This window comes from Triticum urartu, chromosome 3A (assembly GCF_056163025.1).
Source record: "Triticum urartu cultivar PI428250 chromosome 3A, HENAU_Tu73, whole genome shotgun sequence".
Lineage (NCBI taxonomy): Eukaryota > Viridiplantae > Streptophyta > Magnoliopsida > Poales > Poaceae > Triticum > Triticum urartu.
Window position 1 is genome coordinate 739,164,097 of NC_141875.1, and position 23,954 is coordinate 739,188,050.

Below are 23,954 nucleotides of genomic sequence, written 5' to 3' on the forward strand. Positions count from 1 at the left end.
ACGGTTAAGTATGAACCGTACTAAGGGTCCCATCTTTGGAGGCATCTATGCTACACGCCTAGCTGCACATTTTAACATACCTATTAGGCATGCTGAGAAGGAAGAAAAAGTGTTGCCTCGTGTTTATTTAGATTATAAAAGTATGGTGGCACATGATTTTATTGTTAAGAATAGGGCAGGAGAGCTTAAATATCAATTATTCTTTAATAAACATCATCCTGAGACTATTACCTTGCCTGCTCCTTCTTTGTTTGATTTGACTGTAGGCACGTACCTTGTTCCGTTGACGGCTATTCACGCCTACCGGAACCCTGCACCAGCCGAGGAACCAGAACCGGAACCACAATTTGATCCTTCACGACAGTCTAACTATCAGTGGGATCCGGAGATGATTGCCAGCCAGTGGCAATCGGAGCCTTCTTCTTCCTCATCGCAGTACGACCCCAACTATTATTATGGATATCAGCCAGGCCAGCCGTGGCCATAGACCAACTTAGGCCAAAAGCCTAAGCTTGGGGGAGTACGTATTTCTCACCGACATTACATTTATGTTCACACACACTCATTGCTAGATGTCGGTGCTCATACTTTTTCATTGTATCATCCATGCTAGTTCATTTCCTTTTATGCTTTCTTCTTGTGTGTTTAATAAACCTTAAGAAAAAACCCAAAAAATTAGTTGTATCTTTTAATTAATTTACTTTCCATGCTTGTAGTAGTAAATAAAAAGAAAACCCAAAAATATTTCTTGTTCTTCTTTTGCTTGTTGGGAGCTTTCCCGTGTAAATAGTTTTATTTCTTTTCTTTTCTTTGGGGGTCAGTAGAAGAAGACCATGATTAAATTGTTGAAGTGGCTCTTTTATGCATTATTGTTTATCTGACAAAAGAGCCCATATTGCTTTGTCTTCTCCTGTCTATTGAATGCACGCAGATTCCAGCTTAGTCCAATGCACGTGCACTCTTATTATTATTCACATCGTTCGGTCATGCAAGTGAAAGGCAATTATGATGATATATGATGGACTGACTGAGATGAGAAAAGCTGGTATGAACTCGACCTCTTTTGTTTTTGTAAATATGATGAGTTCATCGTTCTTGATTCAGCTCGTTATGAATAAACATTTTTGCAATGACAATTAGAGATCATAGTTGCTTATGCCATGCTTGATTAGCTATGAGTTATAATGGTTTATCTTGCGTGCCAACATGCTATTAAAATGATTATGATGTGGTATGATAGGGTGGTATCCTCCTTTGAATGATTTAAGTGACTTGACTTGGCGCATGTTCACGCATGTAGTTGAAACAAATCAACATAGCCTTCACGATATTTATGTTCATGGTGGATTATATCCTACTCATGCTTGCATCCAATGTTTATTAATTTTAATGCATGTACATGGCTGTTGTCGCTCTCTAGTTGGTCGCTTCCCAGTCTTTTGCTAGCCTTCACCTGTACTAAGCGGGAATACTGCTTGTGCATCCAAACTCCTTAAACCCCAAAGTTATTCCACATGAGTCCACTATACCTTCCTATATGCGGTATCTACCTACCGTTCCAAGTAAATTTGTATGTGCCAAACTCTAAACCTTCAACTAATCATCCTGTTTTGTATGCTCGAATAGCTCATGTATCAACTAGGGCTGTCTGTATCTTCCATGTTAGGCGGGTTATTCTCAAGAGGAGTGGACTCCGCTCCTCACTCACGGGATAAATGGCTGGTCACCGGGATGCCCAGTCCCATGCTTTATGCAAACTAAATCAAATAATTGCAAACAAAACTCCCCTGGGACCTGATGTATGTTGGAGGCACTCGTTGTTTCGAGCAAGCCATGGATTGATGTTTGTTGGTGGAGGGAGAGTATAAACTTTACTATTCTGTTTGGGAACCGCCTATAATGTGTGTAGCATGGAAGATATCGCCATCTCTTGGTTGTTATGTTGACAATGAAAGTATACCGCTCAAAATATTATTCACCTCTATTTCAAAACCGAGCTCTGGCACCTCTACAAATCTCTGCTTCCCTCTGCGAAGGGCCTATCTATTTACTTTTATGTTAAGTCATCACCCTCTTATTAAAAAGCACTAGCTGGAGAGCGCAGCTGTCATTTGCATTCATTATTGTTAGTTTACATTGGGTGTGACTATGATTGGATCTATTTTACCATGAATTACAATGTCTAGTCAGTCTTGATCTTTAAAGGTGCTCTGCATTTATATTTTGTGGTCTCAGAAATGGCTAGCGAGATACCATCTTGTTATATCATATTATGATTGTTTTGAGAAAATGTTGTCATCCGAGATTTATTATTATGGCTTGCTAGTTGATTATGCTATTGGTATAGGTAATCGTGAGACCTGCGAATTATTGCAAATGTGGTTAGTTATAATCTTTGCTGAAAACTTGAATGCTAGCTTGACATATTTACAATAACAAGAGCGAACAGAGTTTGTAATTTTTTTTCTTTATTTCTTTTAGTTTGTCAACTGAATTGCTTGAGGACAAGCAAGGGTTTAAGCTTGGGGGAGTTGATATGTCTCTGTCGTATCTACTTTTCAAACACTTTTGCCCTTGTTTTGGACTCTAACTTGTATGATTTGAATGGAACTAACCCGGACTGACGCTGTTTTCAGCACAATTGCCATGATGTTGTTTTATGTGCAGAAAACAAAAGTTCTCGGAATGACCTGAAACTCCACGGAATACCTTACAATAACTAATAAAAAATCCTCGCCAAAGATGAAGACCAGGGCGCCCACACCCTTCTCACGAAGGTGGGGGGCGCCCCCCTAGGGCGCCCACACCCTTCTCACGAAGGTGGGGGCGCCCCCCCTAGGGCGCCCCCCCTACCTAGTGGGCCCCCCTGGAAACCCCCCGACTCCAACTCCAACTCTATATAACTTCTTTTGGGGAGAAAAAAATGGGAGAGAAGAAATCATCGCGTTTTACGATACGGAGCCGCCGCCAAGCCCTAAAACCTCTCGGGAGGGCTGATCTGGAGTCCGTTCGGGGCTCCGAAGAGGGGGATTCGTCGTCGTCGTCATCATCAACCATCCTCCATCACCAATTTCATGATGCTCACCGCCGTCGTGAGTAATTCCATCGTAGGCTTGCTGGACGGTGATGGGTTGGATGAGATTCACCATGTAATCGAGTTAGTTTTGTTAGGGTTTGATCCCTATAGTATCCACTATGTTCTGAGATTGATGTTGATATGACTTTGCTATGCTTAATGCTTGTCACTAGGGCCCGAGTGCCATGATTTCAGATCTGAACCTATTATGTTTTCATCAATATATGAGAGTTCTAGATCCTATCTTGCAAGTCTATAGTCATCTATTATGTGTTATGATCCGTTAACCCCGAAGTGACAATAATCGGGATACTTACCGGTGATGACCGTAGTTTGAGGAGTTCATGTATTCACTACGTGCTAATGCTTTGTTCCGGTTCTCTATTAAAAGGGGGCCTTAATATCCCTTAGTTTCTATTAGGACCCCGCTGCCACGGGAGGGTAGGACAAAAGATGTCATGCAAGTTTTTTTCCATAAGCACGTATGACTATATTCGGAATACATGCCTACATTACATTGACAAATTGGAGCTAGTTCTGTGTCACCCTATGTTACTGTTACATGATGAACCGCATTCGGCATAATTATCCATTATTGATCCAATGCCTACGAGCTTTCCATATACTGGTTTACGCTTATTACCTTCCCGTTACTATTGTTACAATCACTACAAAATACCAAAAACATTACTTTGGTTTCATTACTCTTTTGTTACCGTTACCATCACTATCATATTACTTTGCTACTAAACACTTTGCTGCAAATACTAAGTTTCCAGGTGTGGTTGAATTGACAACTCAGCTGCTAATATTTGAGAATATTTTTTGGCTCCCCTTGTGTCGAATCAATAAATTTGGGTTGAATACTCTACCCTCGAAAGCTGTTGCGATCCCCTATACTTGTGGGTTATCAACCCCGAGGACCCGGCCAAGTCGCTGCCACGGCAACCCCACCGTCGAGGTATGCACGCACGCACCCGTCCCCCGTCTCCCCGATCTGTACATTGTGCTCTGGTCCGACTCGATCTGGTAGCGGTAGGGGGTGCCGCACTCACTCGTGCGTGCGTGCGTAGCAGCGGCTTGGCTGGCTTTGATTGCGCGTCCTATCTGGTCTGGTTCCGCCCGTGGTGCGTGGGGTGGGGTTTCTGCGCAGCAGAGCGTAGGGTTTCTGACGGACACCTCTCGTGTGGCCGAGGTGGTTTGTTCAGTCAGATGCTAGATTCGACGCGAGGTGGTGGTTTGCTCAGTCGGATGCAGTGGCGCGTGCGATTTTCATCTTGCCAGGTTGGCATCCATTTTTGGTTGCATCCACAGATCGGTTGGCAACCGCAGCCTGCTTACTATCTGCAGTGTATAGCTTATGGTCTGGTCCTAGTTACACCTAGTCTGAAACGTGATGCTCTGATTTTGCTGTTGGTGGGGTTTTGTTGTTAATCTGTGACTGTTGGCGGAGGCCATGCTCTCATAACACCACGTTCTATTGATTTGTATCATTTTCATTGGATGAATTCAGATTCTGTGATCTTCCCTGTTTGCAATGTTTGCTGCTGGAATTAGTCACAGATGGGAATGCAATCTTGAAGTCAGAGGATGCCGTGCTTCCATGGTTTGCAATAATAGTGGGATGTTCTGATTTATATTACTACAAGTCTAGAAATATTTATCCATGTTTGTGTCTTTTTTTTTGCAGGCTTGCTTTTAGTTCAGCGATTGCCAGGGGATCCAATATCTGGCCTCCATTGCACGAAAAGGTAATAAGCTGAGAACTCATAATATTTGCCAGTATATACCAGTCACTGAAACATCAAGTTTTCCATATTTTCTAGTTCTTTTTGTTAGATCCAATGATATATTTGGCTCCCCAATGTTAGTATCCTATGTACAATTCTTGGTATTTTGAGAAAATCACAAAAGGAACGATGCTCCAAATTGAGCATATTATATAGTCATGCATTCAGTTCTACTTATCAGAATGATGTGCTTTATTATTTTAGTGATATGCACGATCCACCTATAGAAGTGTCCACCATTGCTGCTATAAAGAGTATCGTATATAATATTCAACAAATTTATATGTACATTGTGTCTTTCTGACATCTCCGTCAATTTTACAATGGGGTCAAATTCGCCAGTAGTTTATGTTTACATATTATTGTCATTTCAAACCATTAAAAAATTCTTTGAGATACCTAACACTGATGATCCTGCTGTTTAAACAAATATATTTTGCAGAAATTGTTTGAGAGCATCGTGTTGTGGTAGAACTTTGTGCTTCATCAGTCATACAAAGAGCATGGGAAAAGCTGATGCAGGTAGTGTCATTATAAACATGGTACTTCCCATGGAGTTCCTCTCCTCTTAACTTCTTAGGATCAAATTGGTTACCTATAACTATTTACCTATAACCCAGGTACCTACAAACTCCCCTCTGTTCTGTTTTATACCAACTCTGTTTTTCTGCTAGTCAAATAGACCGTAATACTATTACCATTGTGTAGCTAGATAGATCATTGTTGGTTCTCATGCTTATTTATTGACACACCAAGTGTTGTTACTGCTGATGATTACTAGTGCAACAGTAATAATACATTTTCAACCAAGAGTTAAATTGAAATGACCTGACAGTAAAGGGTACAATGTTGGAAATACATCTGCTGTTGCTGATGCCTTCTTGCTTTCTTGCGAATGACCTGGGAATTATTTCTACTTGGTGCACAGCCTTTGCTTGTTGCAATTTGCCTCAAAAGCTTGTATTCAGAGTCTATAATAAGATTTGGTACTGCCTTGGAATTCCTTATCTCCTTTCACTTGTGGTCATGCCTAGAACTGTATCCTTCTTAAGTTGGGTTTCCCCCAATTTCTAGGATTGGTCTGTTTGGTACTGCTTGTAATTCATATATACTATGCTGCTGCTATATGCTTTTGTTTCTGCTATTGTTACTTAGTGCTCTGCTCCAGGCTCTTTGTGAGTTCCTAGTAGTGGTCTTGGTTCATTGTTTAATTCCAGAATTTGTGAGTTCCTAGTAGGGAACACATGGACTTGAAGCTGCGGCGGGGACGACGACGACGATATCTACATGGGGCTGCGGCGGCGACGACGATGATGACATCGACATCGACACGGGGCTGCGGCAACGACGACGATGATATCGACATGGGGCTGCGGCGGCGACGACGACGACGACATCGACATCGACACGGGGCTGTGGCGGCGACGATGACGACGACATCGACATCGACATGGGGCTGCGGCGGTGACGACGACGACGACATCCTCACCGTGCTGCAGCGGCGGTGATGACGATGGCATCAACACCATCAAACACGGGCTTGTGAAGGCGCCGACGCCGACGACCTATAGGCGTGGCGTATATTGTGTATATATATGTATTAATTATCTATATCAGATATGTATGATTGACTGTATGTATAAAATGTATGTATTATGAAATGCATGTATATGAGTACTTTGAAATGTATGTCTAAACTGGAATAGGTAGATTTTTATATTATTTTTTAAATCCTAATTCGTTACTAGTAGCGTGGGTGTATCATGGACGCGCTACTAATATCATCATTTACCAATAGCGCTGGCAAAAAAACAAGCGCTACTGCTATCATCATTTACCAGTAGCGTTGGGCAAAACAAGCGCTACTGCTAAAAAATAGTTGTAGTGTTGTAACAGTAGCGCGTGTACCTACGCTACTGGTAGCAAAAAAACCAACGCTACTGATAAGCTTTTTCCTAATAGTGAATGCACTTGTTTGGGTTTTTCAGGAGCTAGATACCTGGATGTGCTCGTTTTTGGGGCACAAAGGGAATAGCGAATGGCAGGCAGTGCCTTGTGGCTTTGAGTACCATATACAACCCAACTTGTTTCGGTGGCCTCGGTGTTAAGAATCATTTTCTCCAAGCATTGGTGCTCTGGGTACGCTGGGAATGGTTAGGACGAGCTGATCGGGAGAGGCCGTGGCAAGGAACTCACATGACTGACAACAAAGAGGCTCGAATGGTTTTTGACAGCTTGGTTAAAATTAAGGTTGGCAACAGCAATCATGTTTTCTTTCAGCGAGACTGTTGGATCTATGGCTTTACAGCAAGAACTGTGTTCCAGGCGATGGAGAATATCAGATGGATGCCCGATATATTGGGTGAGCTGTCTTTCGTGACACACATGCAATCATGTGCTCTAGGTACGCTGGGAATGGTTGGGACGAGCTGATCGGGAGAGGCCATGGCAAGGAATTCACATGACTGACGGCAAAGAGGCTCGAATGGTTTTTGACAGCTTGGTCAAAATTAAGGTTGGCAACAGCAATCATGTTTTCTTTTGGCGAGATTGTTGTATCTATGGCTTTACAGCAAGAACTGTGTTCCAGGCGATGGAGAATATCAGATGGATGCCCGATATATTGGGTGAGCTATCTTTCATGACACACATGCAATCATGTGCTCTGGGTACGCTGGGAATGGTTAGGACGGGCTGATCGGGAGAGGCCGTGGCAAGGAATTCACATGACTAACGGCAAAGAGACTCGAATGGTTTTTGACAGCTTGGTCAAAATTAAGGTTGGCAACAGCAATCATGTTTTCTTTCGACGAGACTGTTGGATCTATGGCTTTACAGCAAGAACTGTGTTCCAGGCGATGGAGAATATCAGATGGATGCCTGATATATTGGGTGAGCTGTCTTTCATGACACACATGCAATCATGTGCTCTGGGTACGCTGGGAATGGTTGGGACGCGCTGATCGGGAGAGGCCGTGGCAAGGAATTCACATGACTGACGGCAAAGAGGCTCGAATGGTTTTTGACAGCTTGGTCAAAATTAAGGTTGGCAACAGCAATCATATTTTTTTTCGATGAGACTGTTGGATCTATGGCTTTGCACCAAGAACTGTGTTCCAGGCGATGGAGAGTATCAGATGGATGCCCGATATATTGGGTGAGCTGTCTTTCACGACACACATGCAATTCCTGCATCTTTGCCAAGCCATTGCTTCAGTGTCGCCGGACACTCGGGAGCAAGACAATTTTGCTTGGCCTGGTGCGACGATCACAAGTACACAACTAGATCGACTTATCATCAGCTATGTTAGAGTTTGACCAGAGTTCCTTTCGCGTCATCCATATGGAGGAGTTGGGCGTCTCTGAAGTGTAAAATCTTCGTGTAGTTGCGGCCCAACATCAACTTTAGACTTCTGCCCGTCATGCTTAACACGGCTTACAAGATCAGCGTTCAGCCTACTTGCCTGCATGAGGAGGACAACGTCGAACATATATTGATGCAATGTGTGTATACACTTGTGAGGTCTGGAACAATTGTTTCCATGAGCTTCGCCTAAATGTGCAATGTCCTGCGACACATGACATGTTCATCACTTGCTGGCTGCATGACAGGACTCAACTTTAGCAAGGCGGAGAAGCTTGGCTTTGATTCTTTTGTCATCACTACAGCCTGGTCACTATGAAAGCAGAGAAACGCGTATGTCCTCCACAGGGGACACTAAATCAGAACATTGGTGCTAAAAAACCAGATCCTAAGAGAGATTACCGAACGGAAAGATGTCGGTGTTAGAGTTGGAGGCCCGCAACGGTTTGTGAGAGAGTAGGCTAGGGTTTAGATGGAGTGGTGTGGATTTTTGTCTGATGTTTGCTTCCGATGTAAGCCTCTTATCATAAATTTAGTCTTTTTCTATAAATCATGATACACAATTGGCGTACTTTTCTATACCTCTATATCTATATCTAATATTTCCCTATCTTTCCCTATAATTTAATAATAAACCAGATATTGTCATACGTCGTCGGTATTCTTTCCCTAATAATAAACCAGATGTTGCTTCTGGTCGTACGTCGTCGGTATTTTTGCTGAAAAGTGTCTGATGTTTTAGTTATTCAACCCGCGGTCCCTTTTTAAGTCAGAAAACGTTTCGTCCAGTAAGGTTTCGACAAAACCCCCTGTAGTTGCATGTATTAAACGCGCGGTCCTTTTAAAGTGAGAAAACATTTCGTTCGTTTCTGGGCTTGGGCCTTACTTTTATTCGGCCTAACACAAGGGTTGGAAACAAAAAGACACACGGGCACGTATGCATCGAAGGAGAGCCGGGGTACGGCCGGCGCCGCCGCCACCTGCGGATGGTCTTCCTGTCCGGCCATCCGCGCAGCCCACGCGGGCGAGCTGCCGATGTGGCTGGGCTGCCGGGCCACGCAGCGGTCGGCAGCGGTTCGAGCATCTCCTCGACGCAGGGGAAAAGGTTGGCGGCGCTGGAGTTCGTCGGAACGGGCAAGCGGCCGGTGGGTGACGCGAGGCCGCGGCGCCGGTGCGAGTAATACGGGCGGATCCGGGGGCGGCAACGACCGATCTGGCTGCTGGTGCGGCGGCTTGCTCCGGTGGCAGCGGCGTCCTGCTCATCCATAGAAAGAGAGACGGGGCGTGAGGGAGAAAGGAAGAAAGGAGAAGGAGCAGGGGGCGCAGAGTCAGGGAGGCGGTCACTACCGGTGGCAGCTCCGGCGACCGGCCGGCGGGCTTGCCAGGCAAGGCTATGGATTACGCTAGCCTTAGATTCAATAGAGGTATGTTTGATTTTTAGAATTGGGCTTAACAGCCTGTTTGCTGTGCTTCATCTTCTGAATTGGCAACCATGGCGTGCCTGAATATTTTTTCTAGAACATGATGCTTGAGTTGGTAATCATTCTTGGGTGATTTATCCTATATACTGATGGATCATCCTTTGGGGTGCATGACTTGAATGGATTTCTGAATTCCAAACAGTATGCTGTCGTGATGTTTGATTACGATCTTCTGTGAATCCGTACCAAAACCATGCTTGTAATTTTTTGTTCCCTCTCTCTAATCCGGGACAGACACGGTGATTCTGGTCGGAGCCGTGGCTACGTGATTCTGGCCGGCGTGCATCCATAGTCAGAGGACGCCGAGCCTTCCTCGCTGCCTGCAACATCAGCTCGTCTCGGCATGAGGTCTGCACGCTTACCTTGCCTTTCTAATAGAGACTGAACTGGAATTTTTGTCTGCGCTGCTTCTTGCAGGTAGTCCATGGTTTGTACAAATAACCACATGTAAATCTTAATTTAGTTGGTATTGGAAAAGATTGTTTCTTTCGAACCATATATGTGGAGCAACTAGAAATAGTACGTATGTGTTTTTCCCTGGCTCCCACATTAGACCAGTGCTCTAATGTTTGTTCCAGATTGAGCATGGCAATAATGTACAGTTTGAACTTCGTGCTGGCAGAACTTTTTCGCCTTGAAGCATTCTGTGAATTACACCATGAATAGCAACAACATCAGGCCATTTGAGAGAAGGGGTATCCCTGGAGTTCTCCCTAAATTTTATTGCATTCTTAGTGACAATGAGGAATTATTATTCACTTGAGAAAATAAAGATTAAATCGGTGAGGCTCTCAAAAATGAAATGACTTTCTGAGCTTGACATTGACTTTTTGAGCTAGATATTGACTTTGAGTAGCACAATATAGGTCCTATCTGAAGCCTTTTGCGTGCCTGTTACAATAATCTTTTCATTTTCCTTTGTATATTAACCAGAGAATATTATTGTCTGCTATAACTGCTGAAAGATGTCATATTCCTTTGTTATAATGGTGTTTGCAGTAGGAGTGTACGCCTCTCATTCAAAGAAGAGGATCAACAATCTTTTGGATGGACTTATGATTACCACATATATGATCTTATGAAGCAGGAGTTGAGAACTACAAAATCCATATATTCCTAGAATGGAGCTGGTTGAAGTTGGGCCTTCAATGGACCTGGTAGTTAGGTGGCACCGACGTTTAGTAAAGCCAATTTTTGATGAGGAAATGCACCAAAAAAAGTTTAGTGGAAGTGGATTAGATTGTTTGTAGTCATATGCTCTTGAGAAATTTTGCGCTTTCTTTATTTCTTCTGATTATAATTCTTTGTTTATTTCTAACTGACATTGATATGCAAAAGAAAATCCTGTGATTTGTTTGCCCTCTCATTGACCATTTAATTTTTCAGTCATAGCTATATACAAAGAAGTATTGTACCATATAGTTTTGTGTTTTCGTTAACGTCTAAAGGCTTGTTACATGCATCATTTTCTCTTTCATATCCTTCATCTGAAACTGAAAATATGAACCATTTTGTTGATATGAACATTAGTTGCAAGGTGAATAAATAGTGGTCGACGAAGTGGCTGGATGTGCATGAGCATATGTTGTATATTTGACGCCATTCATTTTGAATCATTAGAATAATAAAATAGGTTTTTTTGGATAATTATTTTCCAGGTTTCTAAACACATTTATTTATCTATTTTGTATCCATTGCGACACATATGTTTCCCTAAATAAAATGATTGTACAATTGTGTGAACTGAGTGGCTGGTCGTTACTGTAGATTAAATTTCTCACATTAAGAATCTTTGCCTGATGCGACAAAAAAAATCTATGTTTTGTAGCAGGATTAGTGATCAAATATATCCTTTTTATTGTAAATATTTTAGTCTGCTACTTTGTTCATTAATTTTTCTGGGCATTTATGCTTAAGTTTTATTTCAAAGCAAAATCATATTGAGCTATCTACAAGTTAGAATTGTCCAAAACAGTTTTTGTAACATTGTATATCATGTGTTTTCTCTTTTATTCATAACATAATATGCAGTCACACAATTTATATCTTGGTTGTGAATTGCAGAGGGGAAGATAGCCTTCCTGGCAGTTAGAGCTTCGTCACTTGCTGATCTAACAGTATAGACAAGCAATGCAAGCCAACAAAGAAAAATAGTTAGGGAAGCACCGAGTTCGCTGGAGGTAGCAGAACGTTTGTCGAGCCATCCAATATTGCCAACGGTGGCTACACCAGAGGTATGTGATGCCTCGACCATCCTCAGAAACAGCCTTGCTATTCCCCCTTCCCTTTCTTCTTGAGATTGTCGTATGATCGTCTCCCTGTAATGTGATGTAGCACTGTACTATGCACTTCAGCACTAAGCCCAGAACCTAGCTAGCTTACTTGAGGGTCGGCTCCGGATTTTGACGATTGTGTTTGTGTATAACTTGTGAGGGGCTGTAGAGAGTCAATTAACAAGTCAATTAATACAAACCTGTTTTTCTCTACGGTCCTCTGAACATACTTGCTATAAGAACAAATATTTCAATATTTGAGCACTGAAAAAATTGTCAAATTGACTGACTGCCTTGTGAAGAAGTAGCAAGAACGAACTCAGGAAATTCTGCAAACGATATCAGCATTGGTTTGTGTAGAACTGTGGATGTTTCTCTTACAAGTCTAGGTTTTAGAGAAAAAAATCCTGCAGTTGTTTGGGTAATGTTTTTTTGTTAGGAATTAGGAGAATTGTTATGTAGTAAAATTACCAAAATTCTTACAAAATGTTCTGAAGGTTTTGTTTGCCACTGCTCAGTCAGGCAAAGCCAACTGCTCGACACTATGTGCGGTTCCCTTGCCATTTCATGGGGTGCAACCGCAAGTGGCACAAGACTGTAGTTGTGGTGTTCTAATATTTACTGATGTTGATGTTTCTTTTCAAGATTGTGGTATTGTTTACCAATTTGGTCCCCGGATTATGTACTCATTTCCTTTTCTATTCTTTGTAGATAATTTGCTTCAGTTAATCGAACTACCTGCTGAAACATGTGTATTGTTTCTCAATATATTGGGCATCAATTCACCTCTCATGAGATCTCTGAATAGTCTACGCATATTGTATTTGCTGAATTATTTCCTCCAGATAACTATGCTTGGATTCACAAATGCGTGCAATGCTTTCAAGTAGAGGTTAGTTCAATACTTAAGTTGTGATATTCCACTTTCAACTTTTTGGTCCTAGAAGTGTAATACTTGGTAGGTTAGCTGCAAAAGCGGAATGTATATGGCCTAAATTTATATTTCAGAGTGTATAATCTGATTCAGAGTATTTTGACCCCTTGCGTTCTAAAACGTTTTGTTGTATCGTTCTGTCCTGAAAGAATAGAAGCAATTCTTCTATGTGAGAGAATATAAACGTTACTCGCAAACAACATGCAGCGTCATTAAGTTTCTTATTACCAATTTAAACATGGTCAGTAATAGCACAACTAAAGTTTATGAACATATCATTATAAAATGGTCGGTTGGATTGAGTTTTGTATGGATTCTACAAGGGCCATTTCTATGGAATTACAAATTAGCTTTACATTTTTATGGATGGGTTTATCATCTTTGGATGGACCATGTTCGGATGTGTTTGTGATCAAGTGGACACCACGACCACCATCAGTAGGGTGGAAAGGAGGGTGTGTGATATTTTTTTTCCCGTTGCAACGCACGGGCATTTTTGCTAGTAATATTAAAAATTCTATTGCTTCTAGTGGTACATCATTAAAATTGCCCCAAAGAGTTGCAAATATTATCCACCAATGCCACCTATAAGTTAGAAATAACGTTTTGCAGGGAATCACCCGCCCGAGCCGGCCAAACATAGGGACCTACTATACTATGCTCTGAGCGCTGTAGAAAACACAGCACGCCAGTTTGGGCCAGCCCATGTGCAGCCGCCTATTTTTTAGTTTGGTTTTTTTATTTTTACTTTTCTGCTCCATTTTTGCTTTCTCTACTTTAAATAATTTGGAACTTTAAAAACTTTTTAAATTAAAAATAGCTGATAATTTTGAAATAAAATTTTCAAGAAAACATAAAATGTTTGCGAATTCAAAAAATGCTTGATATTTTCTAAAAATGTTTGATATTCAAAAAAATGTTCGTAAAATAAAAAAAGTCCATGATTTTGAAAAAAGTCTGTGTATTAAAAATTATTAATGAAACTGAAAAAAATGTTTTCTAATGCAAAAAATGTTCATACATTTGAGAAAACTGCCCTAAAATTTTAAAAACAGTTCATGAATTACAGAAGAGTTTATTGATTCAGAGAATGTTCATGCATTTCAAAAATTGTTCATGAATTTCAAAAAAATCCACCAATTTCGAAAAAAAATGTTCGTCTATTCTAAAATTGTTCGCTGATTTAAAAGAAAATTCTTTAAAAACGTTCCAATATAAAAAATATTCACAATTTAAAAAAAGTGTTTGTAAATAGTTAAAAATGTTCACAACTTTTAAAAATATTCCAAATTTGTAAAAATGTTCACGAATGATCGAAGGTATGTAGGTAAACAGTAATGCTTCTGATTCTTTGTGACTATATACCCTCGTGAATTTTGAAGAATTAACTGCCGCGGTGGATCGGAATATTATAGTATGTTTTATAGAAAACGGTTCTTGAAATTCAAAATGTTTCTCTGAACTACCAAGGTTTTTGACAACCACGATATGTTTTCAAAAATGTGAACATTGCTTCAGTTTGTTAATAAATTTTAAAAAAGAAACATTTTGATTGCGTTTGTGAACAAATTTTCAAAATCATGTGAGGAGATGTGAACGAAATGTGGTCATCGCCATTATAGATTATGATTTTTTTTTCTCCCGCTGCAATGCACCGGGCCCTTTTGCTAGTAAAAAAAATGTGCAATACATCCAACCATGTCGGCCGTCGTCAACAAAATTTCGTTTGCCTCAAAAAAATAAAATTCGTGGCCACACCATGCAAGAAACCGAGACAGTTGCCAACATTCAGTCTCTGGCATCCATCCGTTCATCCATATCCATCCATCCAAGCAAAACCGCTAATTTTTCCACGTTATTTCCCGGCGCATTTCCATCGGGTGGAGTCGGCGACGGCGACGGCGGCGGAGTCGCCTCAAAACAAAAAAGCTCCGCCGACCATCGTCGCCAATCATCATGCCGCCTAACTAAACAAGCAAAAGAAATGGCGGACGCCGGATTCGCGAGAGCAAAGAAGAAGCCAGCTACATTAACAACATTCAGAAACTACTCGTACATCATCATCGACCTTTACAACCCATCACTCGGGGTGCGACCGCAGCGGCGCCGCCGGCAGCCGCCGCACGGCCATGGGCTCCGGCCGCCGCTGCTGCTGCCGCCCCGCGCCGCTCCCGCCGCCGCCGCCGCGCATCCTGACGAACCCCCCGGACGCCTTCCCCTGCCCGGCGCCCCCGGCCGTCTCCTTGGCGTCCTGCAGCTGCTCGAGCGCGGTCACCACCTCCGCCATGCCGGGGCGGGCCCGGGCGTCGCCGGAGAGGCACCGCATGGCCAGGGCCGCCGTCTTCTGCGCGCCGGAGAGCGAGTACTGGCCGCCCAGCCGCGCGTCCAGGATGTGGAACACCCGGCGCTTGCTGGTGAGGTACGGCCGCGCCCACTCCACCAGGTTGTGCTCCCCCGACGGCCGGTTCTTGTCCAGCGCCCGCCGCCCCGACAGCATCTCCAGCAGCACTACCCCGAAGCTGTACACGTCGCTCTTCGCCGTCAGATGCCCTGCAATCACCATCACCATCACCATTAATTTCTCTGAATGATTCATCACCCATTAATAATTAATTCCTACTACATTGTTAACTTTCATTCATCCATTCACTCAAGCAAAGCATCAATCATTTAATCCTACTAGATACTCCATCCATCCAAGATAATAATCCTACTGGATATTCGATCCAAGATAATCGTACTCAGCAATGTGTTAATTTAATCCCACTGGATACTCCATCCAAGATCCCATGGGCATCAAAGTCACAACCTTTTTTCTGGCTCATGTGCAGATGCTGCAGAGGGAACGGACAATGATCCGTCTTAACCGGATTAGATATAAGTTTTTTAGGGTGGATTAGGCATTGGTTAGTACAACTTGGACTAGTGTACTGTGTTGGTATCAGTATCATATAGTGATTAACACAGCTCATGCCTACCTAGGAACCACTGAACTATAAGAGCAAGTACAGAGGCACTGCTGGCCATTGACCTGCTGGTACACAAAGTACATAGCAAAATAGCAAATGGATGCTGATCCAGCTGCAAGATTGTTATATATGCTGCTAGATCATTATATATGTGCATAGATCACCTGCCATCCAATCAGATCATTTCAAAAAGTACGGATTATTTATGTAGATGGTGGTGGTGACAGCTGATTAATCAATCTGGTTTTGGTTTTAGCACACATGTGGTGAATGGGTCCAGCTGCAATAGTTAGGTCTGAAACCATGACCAAATTGGGCCAGTTGTGCTGCTACCTAACTGGAAAATTGGACCAAGAATTCTAAGGCTGGTGTGTTCTTCACTGCTTCTCCTGGTGCCCCAGGACACACACAAGCTGCCAAACGGATTAGGAGACTTTTTATCCGGAGACTCGTATGATCCAACCGTACCTACCGCATAACAACAATGGCATTATTCAACCCTTTTTGTTCTTGATAAGAACTGTCAAGAAAAGTATTCTGCTAAAAGTTCAGAGCATTTGTAGCATCTGTCTCATGCTAAATATGTATTCTAAAAGTTGAAGGTTCTTAACAACCCCAAATTAGAAGCGTTTCAGCAACACCAAAGGGTATAAAGTACTTATAATAATGTGCTGCATCAGATTAAAATATGTGTTCATGAAATTGATTTAGTTTACCTGTTGCAAGATACTCGGGCGCGGCATATCCATGAGTGCCCATGACCCTTGTGGAGACATGGCTCTTGTCGCCGGTCGGCCCGTCCTTCGCCAGCCCGAAATCTGACAACTTAGCATTGTAGCTCTGCAAATTCCATCCATGGTTCGATATATTTAGCATTTGAGAAGTCTGTGAAGAATTTATTTGCTCTTTCAAATCAGAAGGAAAGTAAGAGGAACATACCGAGTCAAGGAGAACGTTTGACGTCTTGAAGTCGCGGTAGATGACCTTGGCCTTGTCGCTGTGGAGGAAGGCGAGCCCCCTGGCCGCTCCGAGCGCGACCTTCATCCTCAGGTTCCATGAAAGTGGTTGGAAATGCGAGCCCCCTGCACATTCATCATCCAAACTTGTTACCACCAACATCCTCAACAAGTGATTAGGTGTGGTTAACTGATCAATGAAAGACCAAAGGAAGGTTCATTGGTAATTACTTCTGAAAAGATGGTTCTCGAGGCTCCCTCGCGGCATGAACTCGTAGACGAGGAGGCGCTGCTCGTCCTCGAGGCAGTACCCGACGAGCCTGACAAGATTGGGGTGCGACAACTGACCCAGGTAGTTCACTTCAGCCTGCACATCACATTCAGAACATATCTTCAGTAACAATGGATTCAAAAATTTCAGCAACAGATGCAGAGATTCAGAAAGTTCAGAACATATTCAGTAACAGAGTAGTTCAGAGAAGAGAAGAGGAGGTGGAGACTGACCAGCCACTCGCGGTGGCCCTGGAATCCCTCCTGGTTGAGCTTCTTGACGGCGATGACCATGCCGGTGCCCGGCCGTGCCGGCGCAAAGGTGGTCTCGTCGACCCACCCCTTGAAAACAGACCCGAAGCCGCCCTCGCCGAGCACGCTGTCGGGCCGGAAGTTCCGGGTGGCCGTCTTGAGCTCGTTGAAGGCGAAGCTCTTGACGTTGGCCGACTGGAGGATCTCGCCCTCGCTCCGCGGCGTCGGCGGCACCGTGGTCGACGGCGAGGACGACACCCGGCTGCTCGACACGCTCGCGCCCCCTTTCCCCTTCCTCCTCCACACCCATCCTGATCAACCAAACGGCTGGCCACGGTTAGAACGAGATCGGAGCCAAGAAATGGAAGCAAAATCTGAATTTTGGTCTTGGATTGAGACCGGAAAAAAGATACTTTCCAGGCAAGTGAGACAAGAAGATTAGTCCAAAGTGAAGGAAGAAGAGTCTGGGGAAAGGTGTGTGATGGTGGTAGAGACCAGATTAATTAGGCGGCGAATGCACGCCGGAGCGCGGTAAGGAGGAGGAGGAGAGGCTGACCTGAGGAGGAAGAGGGGGAGGCGGAGCCGCCGCTGCTCTTGTAGGGGCTGTCGGAGCCGATCCTGCTCCCGAAGCAGTTCCCCATGGCCGCCGGCGATCAGAGTCAGATGGACCGATGGATTCTCAGGCAGGGGAGAGCTCTTCTCGGAGGCGAGGACGAACAGCAAAATTATCTCTTCACCCCGGCCGGCGAGCAGGCCTGATATATACTACGTACTCCTCTGACTTTCCTATCTGTCCCCGTCGACCTCGATCGATCACGGGGAAGCAAGGGGAGGCCGTCCTCGCTCGTGCTCGCGCTCCTGCCCGTGCTAAGCTGGTTGACCACTTGCCCCAGTAGGAGAGGGGCGCATTAATGGCGGGCGGGCGGGCGGGGAGGGAGGAGGCGAGAAGAAGATGCGCGTGCTCGCTCTTCTCGGGAGCTTTTGCTCCCACCCCGAATTTATACCGGACGCCCTCCGCCACGAACCTTCCGCCCGGTGACATGTGGGCCCGGGAAGCGCGTAGGGGGCCCGGTGGTCAGTCGAGGTGGCGTGGCGGGTCGGGGATCGGTGCCAGCCGTCGGATCTGAATTGGACGGTCGAGGTTGATTCGAACGGCTTGGCTTTTCTTGTGGCGGTTGGTAAATCGTTGGTGGTCAATTTGCGCGGGACGGCTTGCCGCCGGGGGAACGCTTTGTGGGACGGATGGGTTTGTTATTCACCGGCGTTGGACTCTGCTAGTGTGTGCGCATGCGTGCGCCGCTCTCTCCGACCGCCTCCTGCTTCTCTTTACGACGCCGTCTAGCTAGCTCTAGTAACGAACGTTCGACGATCATCCTCGTTGCCATGCCAATTTTACGAGGGTATATATCATATGGACGTACACGAAGATCTTAATTACATCGCAACTATTTGTGTGTTGACCAGGATTTGATCCCGGGCCCTTGTGCCTCCGATCCCACATTGAACTGACGTGCTAGCCAAGTTTTTTAAAAGTCTGCACTGATGGAAGGACTAGGCGCCGTATTTTGACAGAAAAAACGTCCACCTCAACAGTCAGTGGCGGAGCTAGCTCTGGGCGACCGTTCCCGGCTCAGCCAGAGAAGCTTCAATTTCAATTTCATACAATCATGCCAAAAAAAATTTATGGATTAATAGGCAGGCACTAACTAGCTCATTGTCGTAATTCTTTACCCGTGATGTACGGTCTATCTAGCTCCGCCATTGTGAGCGCAAGCTCGTATGTGCTGCACCTGAAGGATGGCTTGGTTACGAGAAGGGTCGGTGATAAACCACCCATAGCTCGCTTGGATTTTTCGAGAAGGAAGAAGAATGTCAAGGAGCACCAAAGGGCGAAATGGTAGATGCCCAAGCAAACAGACGAGCACACTTTGCCGCCACCACCACAAGCAGACCAGGCAATTCCTAAACGGCGCCTTCAGCGCCGCTTTAGCCTTTCTCGTGCGTAGCGCACCCTCTTCCCTCTCTCTTTCTCTCATTTTAAATGGCCGGCCCAAAACGCACCACATTACCCCCTCCCCCTTCTCCTGGTTTTGGGAAGCTTCCAGAAGCTTACCAACCATTCCCCCTTTTTATGTTTCATTTTTTCTGGACATGTTTTGTGTTTAGTTTTTATTTATTAATTGTTTATTTTCTTTAAATTATTTTCTTATTATTCCTTAAAGACATGAATTTTTTTTCAAATTCAATGAACTCTTTTTCAAATCAATGAACTCTTTTTAAATTCGACAAAATTAATTGAACATTTTTTCAAAGTTGATGGTATTTTAAACTCCATGGATTTTTTTAAAATCAATGAACATTTTTCAAATTTGATAAAAAAAAATTCAAATGCGATGAACTTTTTCAAATTCGTCGATATGTTTTTCAAATTTGATGATCTTTTTTTTTCAAAATCGATGAAAACTTTCATATACGAAGAACTTTTGCCAAAATTTATGGAATTTTTCAAATAGATGAACTTTTTTCAAAATCCGTGACTTTTTTGAATTCACAATCTTTTTTGTGATTTTTTACTTTTCGTTTTTTTCCAAAATTGAACGGTTGAAAAGTCCACTGGTCCACTACGACAGGTCAAACACGATCGAGTGACTATGCCAGTCGATCGCTTGCTCTTCTTCTTGCGCGTGCCCCCACCAATGGGGGTGCGTGAGCGCCAAGGAGCAGTTCTGGCGCTAAAGGCGCCCTAAAGGAGCACCCGACAGACCAGGTAGAGTTGGGTAAACTTGATCATGCACTCAGTCGTGCTAGGGTCGGGCTGGAAAATGCCCAAAATGGAAATCCCAAGCCCCGGCCCGGCCCGGCCCAAAAAATGTGAACAAGTGCACTTGTTATTTAAAATAATTATTTTCAAGGTATTTAAATATACTATTATATCTCTTTTTTAATTAAAAAAATTACCTGAACCTCATTTCATGCTTCTCGGCTTTTGATCTAGGCTTTGGGCGGAAAAGTAGTGCCCTAGCCTGGCCCGGGTCTTTTGGGCCAGGCTGCCCATGAACAGGCCCAGATTCTGGATACCTCTATTTCGTAGGACACCGCTTACACCATTCATTGCCTCCTAAACAGTAGTACAAATTTATCTCAAAATAATAATAAGAAGAAGAATACAAAGACCTGACATGGTAAATAATTATAATCTTTTAAGTTTGACCCGTTTTTCAGGCAAGTGCCGTGCGTGTTGATTTAGTGTGACATAACACGGGGATTTAGTTTGACAAGACAGTGTGATTTGTTCACACGCTGTCCGGCGCTAAGCAGATATTTGACCGGTAGTGTTAATATGGGGCGACGCCGATTTTGTCTGAGCAAAAGAAGCTTCATCCACATCCCAAAAGAGGTTTAAAACTACTGTACTGTACTAAGCTCGATCGTCACGTGCGAAAAGTCCAAAATGTCGTCGAACACGGACGCACACGTACGTGTGTTGTCTCTGGCCAGGTTGTCCCCGGCGTCAGTGGAGGTGGCGTGGTGTGTTGGATATCGGTGGCAGCCGTCCCATGCCGATCGGACTATCGAGATTGCTTCAGACACACTGTTGCTAATTGTTGGTTAGCGCACGAGTATTGGGCAGTCAATTTAGGCGGGACGGCTTGATTGCCGCTAAGAGAACACTTTCTGGAACAAAAGTAGTAATTTATTTCACATGCTCTATTAGTCTAGCATTATACCTTGCTAGTGTGTGCACATGCCGTGTGCTGCTTCTGTAAGGAGACGGGTGCAGAAAGACCGAAATGACTTCATTGAAATATGCATTGCATTACAGTTGACAAAATGACCCAAAGAAATGTAAAATTATAACTCAGCCCAAGAACTTTACAAATAATGACCCTGGATAAGAGAGGAAGATCGCAATGTGATCCACGATCCACGGTCTTTAAGCTTCACCGCCAGATCAAGATTGCCTCTCACCGATGACAAGACCACCTGAGAGGCGAATCTCGTTGTCGCTCCGTCGTCGACATGGCGGAGAAGAAACAGACGTTGGGACGAAGCCAGGCCTGCGTCCCTTCGGCATCGTGGCCGGGAGGAAAAGAGTAGCCCTTCGGTCGGAATAGTCCATGGCAGAGAGCAACCTAAACTGTTGCGGGACAACGTTGAGGATGAACACCAGATGGAGCAGCAGTGGATGCTCCAGATCAAACATCGAAAACCCGTCTCTGACACGACAATCAGATGGAGAAAGGCAGAAACGAATAGACCAACGTCTCCTCCACCACCTAGGTGGCTGACAATGAGAGGGTGCCTCTCTCTTCACAAGATCCAACCATATCGCAAGATTACTGAAGGAGCCACTACCAGAATATGTGTCAAACGGCTTCCACCATCAAAGACGAGCTTGGGGGCGGATCCCATTCACCAGACGCTGCGTGCAAGCAGCATGTGGTCGTCATCTTATCGCTTCTAATTCAGCTCAGGTGGTCGAGGAAGAAAATAATAGGAATGCCAAGAAAAAAAAATGGGAGAGCCACCAACAACCTGAACAATATTACCACTATCGCCGATGCCATCCTCCTCCTTTCTTGAATCAGGCATGCTAAATCCCCTTTCCATTACTTGCCATGACCACCATCCAATTGCATCCCCTAAACATCCGCCTAGGTCCGACCATTTTGAAATTCTATGCATAGCGCCCTATTACAACCCAAAAGAGACTGATGCTCATAATTCAAATGCAGTCCGTGCAAAAAAAAAATGATTTTTCTGCTCTGTCGGACCGTGGTTTTGCGGGGAAATAGTTCGTCCAGCATCAAATGCATGGGCGCCGCCTCAGTTTAAGTGGTTCAGGGTGTCAGACTCCTACATGTCTAGTGTACAAACTCCCGCAAAGCCCCATTCTTTGCTTCCAATTTGCTAGAAAACAGACACCTGGATTGGTCTGCGAACAATACGAGACAACGTTTGATGGCTTGTGGCGTCGAAACATCTCGGTCCGAACGTATAATCCTTTTAGGGGAGCTTGGGGTACTTGTTGATTTGTTTTTTGAAGGATACGAACGTGGTGATTTTGTTCACACGCTGTATCGCACTATCTGAAATGTGACCGGTAGTATTTTGTAAGGATGACAACGATCTTTTGGCCCAAAAGAAGGCTCATCCACGCCACAAAAAGAGGTTAAACCTTGATCGTCACGTGGGAAAGTTGAAAGCGTTGTCGCAAACGGACAACAAGTTAGTTTTCTACAGCTCCGAGCTAAGCTATAGAGTAAGTTAAGTAGTCCAATGGAAAAGGCAAAAGTTGTCGTTGAATGAATGCATACATAATTTACCGCTCGTTGATGTACTCAGCCTGATTACTGCAGCTGACGAGTTTAGTTAATTAAACGAGGTATGTTGGCCGGTCGGTTAAATAATTACGAGGGTAAACCGATCTCTACTGGACATGGAGATAATTATCTCTTCCCGACAAGTGATCAATTAAGGGAGTAATAGTGTCGTCTATTTTTTTGGCAAAGTAGCACAGATGAATACATTCATCTCTATGAATGCACGCATATTCTATTGGCCGGTCGGTTAATTAATAGGACATGGAGATCATTTTCGGTTTCCAGCAACCGATCAGTTAAGGGAGTCATGGCATCGCCAATCGTCTTTCTAGTCGACCACATCGATCGGTCCAGGAGGAAGAGTTAATACAATCGTGAATGCACATGCGCCCCTAATAATTGGTCATTTCTTAGAGTGCCGTAAATAATTACCCGCAAAAAGGAAAAAAAAAGAAGAACGCCCTAAATAAATAATTAGTCAATTTGCGTAATTCGCCTACATAAACTATCACCATTTCAGCAATGCGCGGTAGGTTGATCAACGCGTGAAAGAAGAAACGATCACGGAAGCACGAAACGTCGTTGGTCGCCGGCCTGACGGAGTCATGAACGGATGCATGTATTACATGGGCCGAATTGGCTGCACGCCTATGAACTCATTCCTCGGCGGGTCCGGGCTGGTTCCTGAATGCATCATATGAGACCATAACAAATGAGCTCGTGAGCCTTTGACTATAACTTGGCACACCGGCTGGCTGCACGGCCACACAAGTCTAACCGGTTGACTGCTGGCGATGTACACCGGCGGACGTACGTGGCATGCCCGTGGAGAGAGGGCACAGGGGCGGCAGCTAGCTGGTCGAGCTGGTAGCGGCCGCTATCGAGAGAAAGGCCAACATCACGCAAAGGTCAACCGGATGCGCCGGATCCATCACATGCCGGATGGACACTGGCAGCAAGTAGCCAATTACTACGTGTGAACCGGGCATCGACCATGCATGCATATGCGATTCTATCTACTCCATCTTCAACAGCCAGCCGACGGAGTGACCTATCTGCGGCGGCTCTGCCATGTCAGCACAGAAAAGGAATCTATGCTAGTTGGCCATTGTCAATCGGTCTGAACGGCCATGGTGGATGCCTCCTGGGTCCATGTATTGCAACAGCTTGTGGCTGTCAATATTTACTGGCGTCGCTGTATCACCATGTACTGCATGCAATGCATCCAACTCCACTCAACTCGGCCAATTGTTCATGCATGCATG

General features: G+C 44.2%; 1 protein-coding gene and 1 long non-coding RNA gene across 2 annotated transcripts; one reads left to right on the plus strand and one right to left on the minus strand.

Annotated features, from left to right (window-relative positions):
* Nucleotides 1-9,133: 9,133 nt before the first annotated feature.
* On the plus strand, nt 9,134-13,086 carry LOC147982510 (uncharacterized). Its single transcript, XR_015599214.1, has 4 exons — nt 9,134-9,654; nt 9,946-10,059; nt 11,776-11,945; nt 12,696-13,086. It is a non-coding gene; the product is annotated as an uncharacterized LOC147982510 (long non-coding RNA).
* A 1,659-nt stretch (nt 13,087-14,745) lies between these two features.
* On the minus strand, nt 14,746-18,305 carry LOC147982511 (receptor-like cytoplasmic kinase 176). Its single transcript, XM_087514435.1, has 6 exons — nt 17,922-18,305; nt 17,348-17,676; nt 17,075-17,210; nt 16,827-16,969; nt 16,604-16,727; nt 14,746-15,468 (listed from the first exon to the last, which is right to left on the minus strand). The coding sequence occupies exons 1-6, from the start codon at nt 18,004-18,006 to the stop codon at nt 14,999-15,001; spliced, it is 1,287 nt and encodes a 428-aa protein (XP_087370561.1). The 5' UTR covers nt 18,007-18,305; the 3' UTR covers nt 14,746-14,998.
* Between the last annotated feature and the right edge of the window lie 5,649 nt (nt 18,306-23,954).